The 11,790-nt window shown below is 45.1% G+C and overlaps 1 protein-coding gene across 1 annotated transcript in view; it reads left to right on the forward strand.

Moving 5' to 3' along the window:
- Positions 1-9,778, forward strand: part of LOC147684544 (extracellular calcium-sensing receptor-like) — a 51,826-nt gene extending 42,048 nt beyond the window's left edge. The window contains exon 4 of the mRNA XM_086939703.1: positions 8,859-9,778. Within this exon, the coding sequence (XP_086795829.1) occupies positions 8,859-9,778 (920 nt within the window). The remainder of the gene's footprint in view (positions 1-8,858) is intronic.
- The last annotated feature ends 2,012 nt before the right edge of the window (positions 9,779-11,790 follow it).

The following is an 11,790-nucleotide window of genomic DNA, read 5'->3' on the forward strand; positions in this document are numbered from 1 at the left end:
GTATGTCAAGTTTTTTGGTTTTTGTGATAGTTTCAAATTCCTTGATGGTTTTCTCCAATCTTTCTAGGGTGTCTTTGGCATTAGTGAGTACGGAATCCCCACTGATTTCCAGTCTCAGATCCTGGATTTCCTTGGTCAGTTTGGCAACTTCCTCAAGTGCTGTTTAAATGCCCAACACAATCCAATGGCAGGAGCAATTGTTGGCCACGTAGCTGAAACCCTCTTTGAATTTTGGATGGTCTACAAATATAGCGGGCTCATTACGTACTTGCTCCCTTTAGGAGCTGTCTTGCCCTACACCTGATGGTATTATGTTTTCTTGTAGATATTTGGTAAGAAGGTGACCATGTAGTCTAGTACGGATCAGTTTATTTTCAAGTCGCTCTAATTTGTTGATTTTCTCATTGAGAGAGAAGTCTACTTTAGGAGTGATTGATGGTAGGAAAGTAGATGTTGGATCTCTTTGTATTAAGCTATTAATGTATTCTTCGGTGTATGACAGTGTTTCCCTATCTGACATGGTAGGACCTAGAGGTTCCAATAGACAGAAGCACCCTCGCAAGTGTGCACTTGCTCTGAGAGTGTTGTATATAAAGGGGGTTGACCCATATATACTACCTGACCTGGGTCATAATAAGTACAGTATCAAAAATGGGGTCGCGGCAGGTGGTAAAACTTTTAATACAAATTATATTAGCACAAAAAACACAACACAAATAGAAATGTGTTAGTAAATCCACTTCAGTGTCTTTGTATTGTTCAAGGTTATCTGATGCAGTTCAACTCAAATCATTTACAGATACGAGCCTTACATTTGCTGAGATAAAAGTGCAATAATGGGATGGCCAAAGTCAATGTCACCATGATGGATATGATTCCAATCCTGGACACCATGATGGCTTCTGTCATGATAGCCAAGGCTAAGACGGAGTGCATGCAGGACAACAGACATTACTACAGTATCCTGATTTGCATGTGGCACAACATGCCACAGCCCTGTAGGCCAATTAGTCTGTACTGTCTCCTGTCACCGGGGCAGTGCATACGTAGAATAACTGTGTGTAGGGTGTCACACCAATGCATTTGCGGGCAATGCTAACTCTGTTGCTCTCAAGTACACATGTACATCCCTGCTACCCACATCACCAAGAATCTGATGATCACACAGCATCCACATTAGACATTTGAGCTTGTGGTAACACAAATCAGTTAACATGGACACACCTCAGCCTGTTGGGAATAAAGGGAAGCAGCTTGCACTGTCCAGCCACAAAGGACTTGCCACCTCTTCTGACAGTTGTGACGGTGGCGTTTGAAGACCCCCACTGATCGGACAGCACGGACAATGGACTTTCAGATTTCCTGTTTCTGATGGGCATCAACCTGTAAGACACCATCACTACACATGCAACATGTTTGTACATCACACATTTGACCATACATGTTGTCATCACAAGGGACTCTGCTGTATACAATTAGAGCCACTATGGTAATGGGCATTTGTCCTGTGTGCATGTCTGCATCAACAAACTGGAAACTGAGCATGAACAGTCACACATGAAATAGATTTTACACATTAGCACCACTGCACCTGTACAGTAATTGTATCCACAAAGTTAGAGAGTTTCAAATACTCAGTGAGCATGTTTGGGACTGCTGAACACAATGCTAGTAGTGGTAGTCAGACTCCATGCACAATTAGGAAGACAGTGGACTGCGCACTCAGCTGCTCCCCAGGTTTTCCATACAGCTTGCTGTACTGTGGGAGGAGGCTGTCCAGCAGGGCCTGGTTCTCCTCAGTGAAGGCTGAGGCTCTCTCCACAGTACGTGCCATTCTTGAGGCCAAAGGATACCAAGGGATGCAGAGACAGCACCAGTGGTCTTCGAGACTCTCCCATTGTCATTCTTTTACCCACCTGTTAATATCCAATCTGAACCTGGGCTCGAAGAGGGTTGGACAAGGGTGGGACCTAGGGGACACATCAGAGGGTTCAAGACCAATCTTTATAAGCCCTTCATGCCCACCCACTACTCTCACAGCAATAGGTATAGCTGTTTGGATCTGGTAGACTGACTACACCACGAATGCAGAGCTGGGGGCTGAGATGGGGGGACGGGTGCCTTGAATCAGCTTAGCAGCCAGGAAGAGGGAAGTATGAGAAATATCCACCCAGGGATATTGATGGCTGCCTCACCTGGGCCTACTACCGATAGTCAGGCTATGGGGCAAGCTAATTTCCATAATGTGACTACTTTAGCCAGCGATGTAGAATCCACCTTGCAAACCCAAAGTTTCCCATCTGACTCTACACCACTGAAAATTCTCTCCTGGAATGTGGCAGGTCTTTGTAGCAAAATGGCCTGCCCTGAATGGGGTTCATTCATAGATACGAATGATGTATGCCTCTTCCAGGAAACCTGGGCGAGGGAAGAACAATTCTGGTGTGGTTTTGTCACATTCTCAGTCCCTGCAAGGTGGGGAGGTAAGGGCAGAGCGTCGGGGGGGTTAACAATCTGGGTTGGAGCCCACCTGGGTTGTAGTGCCAGGGTTATGGATGCCTCAACAGAGGATGTGCAATGTGTGGTGCTGGAGTGGCAGAAAGGTTCTAGACTCGCTTTGGTCAATATCAACTCTAGACCTGTGAGTATTACATCTGAGTCCAGAACCATCGAAGAGCTCTCCTCCTTTTTAAATGAGATTCCAGAGGGCATTACATTTGTGATAGAGGGCGATCTTAATTCTCATTTCGAGCCACTTGAGGGCCTGCTGGATGGTGTAAATCAAGAGGAGGATAACCAGTGGAAAATACCTCAAGTGGTGTGTCCCCCCCCAGGTCATGGGCGCCACTGGCTGTACAAATCATGGCCCTGACTCTGAACCACTCAATTAGGGCCTGCAATGGCCGTGTAAAATCGGATATCCCCTCAAAGTGCACTTTTAATAAACCGGGGCAGGAGTCACGCCTGGACTATATTTTTGTTGAGAGCTGTGCTTGGCACACGGTCCTTGATTTTAGGGTGGTATTTAGGGGTGAAAGTGATCACAATGCACTGATCTTAGACTGCCTATCCCCCAGTATCCCCAAAGTTAGCTGCAATGCAGAGTGCGGACTAACTGATAGGGTGCTTCTATCAAACAATAGGCGCAGGGTTAGATGGGACAAATTGGTTACTCATCCAGAGCTAGTGGCGGAGCTATATGCTCGGGTAATTCCGGTATTGGAAGCAGCAGGCACCTTAAAGCTGCAGCACCCTCTGCCTGAAGTATATTTAAAGCTAGGAGAGCTTAACAAGGAACTAATCAATAGTCTAGCAGAGATCCTAAACCCTCCAGGGCCAAGAGGGAGAAGAGCTGGCAACAAACCTACCTGGTTCAATAAGGCCTGTAGAATGGCGAAAAGAGAACTCCTCGAGGCCCTGAAACAGGTGGAGAGAATATCGGCAGTTAATTCATCATGCCAAGGTTGAGTGGGGCAACGAGAACTGGGCTAATTTAACATCTTCTCTGGCAACAAGAGATGCCCGGAAGTTTTGGCTAATTGTGAATACCGGGTTGACTGACCATGTAGCTGCTCTAGCACCCAACATCTCTGCGGATGTGTGGGAAGAACACTTTCATACTCTGTACCAGGGGGACAACACTACTAAGGACCTGGTACAAGGGGGGTCAGTCCCTAGTTCCATTGCTGAAACAAGTGAGCTTGAGTTTACCGAGGGAGAAGTCAGGGTTACTATTTCCAAACTCCCAACCGGCAAAGCCCCAGGGCTGGATAAAGTACCTGGCAACCTCTTAAAGCACGAACACAGGCTCTGGGCTCCTTATCTAACGGTTATCTTTAATGCAATTTTAGGGGCCATGGCGGTCCCTAGTACTTGGCTGTGAGCTGAGATAGTCCCTATCTTCAAGAAGGGCTCACCTCTGCTCCCAGCCAACTACAGGCCAATCAGCCTCATTGACGTGCCGCAAAAGCTCTTCGCGAGGTTGATTTTAGATCGCCTTTTAGATTGGATGGAGGAATTTGACATCTTAAGCCCTTATCAAGCTGGGTTCAGAAAGAATGTATCCACTACGGATCAGAATTTTCAATTAACCCTGCTTTTTTGGAAAACTGTCAAGATCGAGGGCGGCTCACTTTACACCATCTTTGTGGACCTTCATGCAGCCTTCGATCTAGTTCCACGCCGGAAACTGTGGAGTGTGCTTTCGGAATTGGGCATTCCTCCCCCTCTTCGGAACATGATAATCCGACTCCACACTGAGAACTTCGCACATGTAAGGTGTGAGAAAAATGGTTCATTGTCAGCTAGATTCCCCGTTGGCAGGGGGGTAAGACAAGGGTGCGTTTTGGCTCCCACCCTGTTTTGCCTTTATGTCAACGGGGTAAACTCCCACCTGAATGCGGTCTCCAATAGTGATGCTCCAAAACTTGCTGGGTCTTGGATCTCTGCGATCATGTTCGCAGATGATACCTTATTGCTCTCTAAGACTCCTATGGGTATCCAGCAAGTCCTGGACGGCTTTGTGTCTTTTTACAGGACCGGGGGTTGGAAAAAAACACCCTGAAAATGAAATTCATGATTTTTAACCCTCCTATAACAACACGCCCAAGCCCCGTGATAGGTGGAGTCCGGCTAGAAAGGGTTAAGACCTTTGAGTATCTGGGTCTCACCCTAAATGAAAGTATGACTTTGGTGCAACACCAAATAAAATCGCAACTCAAGTTGTCTCAAATAGCGGGGGAACTGTTGTTATGTTCACTGATGACAAGGCCCTGTTCGCTATGTGAAGAAACATGAGGTTTCAGGATAAATTCACTTATGATGCTGCAGAGCTTTGGAGTAAATAAGTTCCATTAATAAGCAAGCTGAAAACAGTTACTAAACCTATCCAGAAAAGAAAGAAAATATCCAGCTGCTTATCCAAAGATCTAGCCAAGGTGACACCAGGTAAGTCTTTCTAAGAAAAATGAAGAAGGCTTTGATTTGTTGTTGACAAGATATTGGGGCTGGCTTTGTTTCTGGTTCACTCGAATCCAAGGAAAAGGTATCGAAGTCAATGAAATAGCCAGATGCAGTTTGATCTATTTTAGGTAGCTTAGCAGGTTTTGTTAAAGTTGTAGATGGCTCTTTTTGAGGCATATTTATGTAGACATCAGTGTTTGGTCGGGAGGACGGACTTAGGGCCGTAATGTTAGGTAAGCAAGTCTGGGGAGATTGTGTGAAATGATAACGTTTCTTAGGGAATGGTGGTAGGGTAGGAGCACTGTTTATGGTGAAAGGTAGGGGTTTAACTCCTGAACATTACAAAATTAACCCATTACATTTCTCACAGATTCCTAATGGCACAATTCGTAATGCTCCGATTGTAACTTGCAATTGAAAGACCTTCATATGTATAGTCAAGTCAAAAGATTTGTATAGCGCGCTACATACCCAGAGGGTCTCAAGGCGCTTGAAGAAGGGTGGGGAGTTACTTGTCGAATATCCACGTTTTGAGTTGCTTTCTGAATGCTAGGTGGTTCTGAGTAAGGCGAAGGTGAGTGGGAAGTGAGTTCCAAGTTTTAGCTGCTAGGTAGGAGAAGGATCTACCTCCCATGGTGGTTTTGTTGATGCGAGGTACAGTGGCAAGGGCTTGGTTGGAGGATCGTAGCTGGCGGGAGGGGGAGTAGAAGGATAGTCGTGTGTTGAGGCATTCGGGTCCGATTTCGTAGAGTGCTTTGTGTGCGTGGGTTAGGAGCCGGAAAGTGATCCTCTTATTGACGGGGAGCCAGTGGAGGTTTCTCAGGTGATCAGAGATGTGTTCTTTACGCGGGATGTCTAATATGAGCCTGGCTGAGGCGTTCTGGATGCGTTGTAGTTTTTTCTGGAGTTTTGCGGTGGTGCCGGCGTAGAGGGTGTTTCCGTAGTCCAGTCGGCTCGTGACCAGAGCGTGGGTGACTGTTTTTCTAGTTTCGGTAGGGATCCAGCGAAATGTTTTTTTGAGCATGCGAAGAATGTTGAAGCAAGATGAAGAAACGGCGTTGACTTGTCTGTTCATTGAGAGTGAGGAATCCAGGATGACGCCCAGGTTCCGTGCGTGGTCCGTCGGGATGGGTGCTTTTCCAAGGGCCTCTGGCCACCAAGAGTCGTCCCAGGCGGAGAGGGAGGTACCTAAGATGAGGACTTCTGTTTTGTCTGAGTTCAGTTTCAGACGGCTGTGCTTCATCCATTCGGCTACTTCTTTAATTCCTTCGTGTAGGTTGGTTTTGGCCGTGTTAGGGTCTCTGGTGAGTGATAGGATCAGTTGAGTGTCGTCGGCGTAGGAGATGATGTTGAGGTTATGTTGGCGTGCGATGGCCGCGAGGGGGCTCATGTAAACGTTGAAGAGGGTGGGACTGAGTGAGGACCCTTGAGGTACGCCGCAGATGACTTCAGTAGCCTCTGACTTGAATGGTGGAAGGCGGACTCTCTGGGTTCTTCCGGAGAGGAACGAGGTGATCCATTCCAGAGCTTTTCCTTGGATTCAGATGTTTTTGAGGCGCTGTAGAAGGGTGCTATGGCAGACTGTGTCGAAGGCTGCGGAGAGATCGAGGAGGATGAGGGCGACTGTGTCTCCATTGTCCAGTAGAGTTCGAATGTCGTCTGTTGCTGCGATGAGGGCGGTTTCGGTGCTGTGCTTGGCTCGGAAGCCGGACTGTGAGGAGTCGAGGGATTTGTTGGTTTCAAGGAATGTGGCGAGCTGGTTGTTGACAGCTTTCTCGATGACTTTGGCCGGGAATGGAAGGAGTGAGATAGGGCGATAGGACCCCAGAGTTCGGTGGGGTCAGCTGTGGGTTTCTTCAGGAGGGCTCTGAGTTCGGCATGTTTCCAGCTTTCCAGGAAGGTTGCGGAGTTGAGGGAGCAGTTGATGACGTCTCGGAGGTGCGGAGCAATAATGGAGTCAGCTTTGTTAAAGATGTGGTGAGGGCAAGGGTCAGTGGGGGATCCTGAGTGGATAGAGTTCATCAGACGGATGGTGTCCTCAGTGGAGATTGGCTTCCAGTCATTGAGGATGTTCAGGTGGGGGTCCTACAGGGGATTGGGTGGGTTGGTCTCCGGGTTGGTTGTCGAAGCTGTTGTGGATGTCTGCAATTTTGTTGTGGAAGAATGAGGCTAGGGAGTCGCAGAGGGCTTGAGAGGGGGTGATGTCGTTGGAGTTGGCTGAGGGGTTGGTAAATTCCTTGACGATGTTGAATAATTCCTTGCTGTTGTGGGCGTTGTTATCTAGAAGGTCCTTGAAGGCTGCTTTCTTGGCATTTCGGATTAGTTGGTGGTGTATGCGGGTGGCGTTTTTGAAGGCGTCCTTGGTGCTGGAGGTTGGGTCTTTTTTCCAGGCCTTCTCGAGGGAGCGACAGAGTTTCTTGGATTTCTTAAGGTCATCGTTGAACCAGGAGGCCTTCTTGCTGCCTCGTTTGATTTGTCGTTTTTTCAGTGGTGCTAGGATGTCGGCGCTGTTGGATAGCCATTGGGTGAGGTTGGTGGCAGCTTGGTCTGGGTTTGAGGAGTGGGCGGGGGCCTTTTGAAGAAGCGATGAGGAGATCTGGTCGATGGTGATTTTGTTCCAGTTTCTTTGCAGAGTGGGTTGGGGGTGGTTGTTGGATGTGGGCTTGTTGTAGGTGAAGTGAATGCAGCTGTGGTCAGTCTAAAGGAGAGCTGTGGTGTGGCTGAAGGAAACATGCTTGTTGGAGGTGAAGATAGGGTCGAGTGTGTGACCTGCGATGTGGGTGGGGGTAGTGACAAGTTGTTTAAGTCCGAGGTTTGCGAGGTTGTCCAAAAGGGGGGTGGTGTTGCGGTCGTTGTTCTTTTCAAGGTGAAAGTTGAGGTCTCCCAAAAGGATGTAGTCCTCGGAGGGGAGTGGAGGGGAGGGGAGGGGAGAATACATTAACTTATAAGACCCAGGTAGACAGAAGCAATTGTGTCTTTGTCCAACTGATATGTTTGTATTAAAGGGAGCATACTACAAATGTCAACTTTCAACAGAAATGTAAGGAAAATAATACTCCCTATTTGCAATTGTGTGCCCTGGTCAGCCATGCAAGAAGAAGGAAATTCATCATGCCATTGCATATCCATTTGAAAGTGAAAAAACATTGTTTGTTTGTTTGTTTTATTGTAATTTCTGGGCACTCTTTTCTCATCTACAAATCTCACAAAATGCCATTTATTTAGCAAGCATTCATCTAGCATAATCGACTGTGAGAAAATCTACTCTTTGACAACACCAATATGTTTTTGTGACTTCTAGACCTAGATGATCCATGTTGACACAATGTTAAATTATTTACCTACATTTATTTTTATATGTGAAATTAACACCACATTCATTCCATGATTTCACTGGCTTTGCAAATGGAAACAGTTAAATAATTTGTTTAGTAATGAATCAATCCAAATCTAATTTAATACATACTTAATACAGTTATTGGGTGCAATCTAAGGCACAGTTGGTAAACATAACTGAAATATACAAACAATAGTTTATAAAATTATGGCTCAAGAGATGCGATAACAGCATGATGCTCTGTAGGTCCTAGATGTTGTTGTTGCTTATGATTCTACAGAAGGAATGTGAATCAGAATTTAAATGCAGTGACATAAATAGAATTAGACATTATTGTAAAATGATGTTTCTTAGTAAAACCATTCCAGCTTTATGGAAAAAACTATTCACCTGCCTTAACCCTGGAAAATGTATCAATACATTGCTTTACAAATAGCAAAATATTAACTTGCATGCTATATTTATCAGCAGAAAACATTCTTGCCTTAACTACTTTAACACCATCAGTAGCATTAAACAAATTCTTTGTAGGAATTCAAATATTTTATATCTTCCTCAGATTCCATAAATTGTTTCAAGTGCCCAGATGAAATGTGGTCGAATTGGAAAAGAGATGGTTGCATCCCAAAGGAGATTGAATTCCTGTCCTTTGAGGAACCCCTGGGAATTGTCTTAGTTTTGATCTCTGCCTTCCTTTTTTTCAATACCACCTGGATCCTGTGGTTCTTCAGATGGTATCGTCACACAGCAGTGGTTAGAGCCAACAACATCAAGCTTAGCTATGTTTTACTTCTCGGCCTCATGATGTGCTTTCTCTGTACCTTGCTTTTTATTGGACAACCTAGGACAGTGACATGCATGCTCCGGCAGGTGATCTTTGGCATTTCATTCTCTCTGTGTGTTTCCTGTCTATTGGCCAAAACAACCACAGTGGTCATTGCTTTCAAGGCCACCAAACCTAATAGCATCTTAAAAAAATGGATAGGATCCAGGACTTCATCCGCCATTGTCCTAGTCTCTTGTTTTACCCAGTCTGCTATTGGAGCGATCTGGCAGTGTACTTCGCCTTCTTTCCCTGAACTTAACACTAAGGCTATCCATGGGAAGATGATAGCAGAATGTAATGAGGGGTCTATATTAATGTTCTACTGCATGTTGACTTTTATGGGACTGTTAGCTTGTATATGTTTTGTGGTTGCTTTCTTAGCACGGAATTTGCCTGACACCTTCAATGAAGCTAAGTTCATCACCTTCAGCATGCTGGTTTTCATCAGTGTATGGCTCTCTTTTATCCCAGCCTATCTCAGCACAAAAGGAAAGTACCTGGTAGCTGTTGAAATCTTTGCAATTCTATCATCTGGTGCGGGTCTTTTGTACTGTATTTTTGCTCCCAAAATATATATCATTTTCTTGAGACCAGAAACAAACGCTAGACAGTATTTAATTACAAAATCAACACTATATGATAAAAAGAAATAGGATGCATATTATATTTGTTGTATTATCGTTGAATCACACAATCGATTTCACTTGCACAGCCTATGTCCTATTCAATTGTGTATATGTAAGTACAGAATAAATTGATTTCTGGCTCCTTATCCAGTTTGAAACCTTAACTTTGGATAATTAGATAGTGTGCTGTTTAGTACTGAGAATGTTATCCAAGAATTAAAAATTTGTCTTTGAAGTACCTTCTAAATCTAATCAGAGATGGTTTGGGACAAAAGAGCATGTGGTAAGTTGCCCCAAAGGTATATTCTGAATGTGCTGACTTTTCAAAAGCTGTCTGCTATTTAATAAACATATAATAATTATACATAAATGTAAACTTACCTCCAGCCTCTGTGATGTTATCAGTGATGCCACTGACCACGTCCTAAGAGATGTAATATTTGAGGTCATAAGTAGTGCAATGTGGGAGCGCAAGTTATAGTTAGCTCAGCTTACTATAACTTCTGAATTTCACTGGTTTTGTAGAAGTGAAACCTGAGGCTAACTATAATGTCCCTGTATCCTTTGTTTTTTTCAGTCCATTTCTATGTCTTTTTAAGTAGTAATGGTATTTGCCGAGTGGTGGAGAAAGGGGGCGGGACCTTTGACCAGCTCTCAGGAATCCCGCTTTTCAGGACTTACAGAAAGTACCAGGAAGGGTTCTTGGCCCCTAAGGTCCCTCGGCATCCAAGAGGACTTCATTCACCAACAAGTAGTGAGTCAGGAGATGCATTTGAAGAGTTCTGGAGAAAGGGCGGTTGTACCCTGAAGATCTCCCGCTGTGTGGGACTTACTGGAGATAATAGGAGGGGTTGTTCACCCCTATGGACCCGGAGCAGGCAAGGGAACTTCATCCGCCAACTAGTAGTGCACCTGGAGGCGTATTTTCAGAATGGTAGAGAAAGGGGTGAGCCATGAAGACCTCTCATCAATCCAATAGTGTGGGACTTACTGAAGGTAATGGGAGGCGTAGTTGGCAAACAAGAATGTCCTTGGACTGATTATGTCCCTGAGGACCCCATCCTGTAGGGCACAGATTTTTTAAGTAAAGAAATGGAGGCTGGCTCCACTTTCCTGGGCCGAGAATGGCTCCAAGGACCCCATGACCGGAACCTGCCCTTTATTTAATTTTTAAAAAACATGGAGGGGTTCATGTGGCAACTCCTCCTAGGGAAACAAAGTGGGTTGCTGAACCGTTCCTGGGTGAGGAAATTATGTGTATTTGGCGTGACCGGGGGTGTAAATATGACTCCCTTGGGCATCCATTTTGTTGGATGTATTTGCCTCACACACCTGAAAGGGTGTCATGCTTCATCATTGGCGTTGCTCCTCGTCGGGGAGGCGGTGCAATCCCCGACGGGCTCACCTCAAAGAGGGGCTCTTTGGCGGAGATCTTTTGAATCCAACTGCCTTATGGTGAAGTGCGGGTATGTGGGTAATAGAGCAGATAGCCTAGAAAGTGATTTAAAATGTAGTAGGGAGTACCAAAAAACTCCTTTATTCTGGGGGTCTCCCGCTATGATTAAAAACGTGAATCCAACTCACTGGGTGCCAACTAGTTAGGTATATTGGCCCTAGATGAGGTTGGAAAAGGAATTGGTCAACATGTTTCACGCATCAGGGTATTACCCACGATTCATCAGGACCTATCAAGTGTAAAAAATATAGAAAATGCAATCATTCAACAACATGCTAGTGTCATGTGTGAAATACAAGTATTATGGGTGTTGTTTACCTCTGTAGTATTGTCCTATGCCTGCATTTGGGAATAAGAATAATGGTACAGGGTTAATAGCATTGAATATTAGCCAAAACACAAGAATGATCAGGGCCAGAAATACACACAGTGTGTCATGCTAGTGATGGTGAGTTATCAACTAGCTTCAGTGAACCGTGGCCGCGTTATAGCAGCGTGCAGTATAAACAACACACCAACCAATTGTGCTTGAAAAGGTGCTGTATATTAAAAACAGTATTGTAGAAACTACAGAATAAAAACA

Source organism: Lissotriton vulgaris, chromosome 10 (genome assembly GCF_964263255.1).
Source record: "Lissotriton vulgaris chromosome 10, aLisVul1.2, whole genome shotgun sequence".
Lineage (NCBI taxonomy): Eukaryota > Metazoa > Chordata > Amphibia > Caudata > Salamandridae > Lissotriton > Lissotriton vulgaris.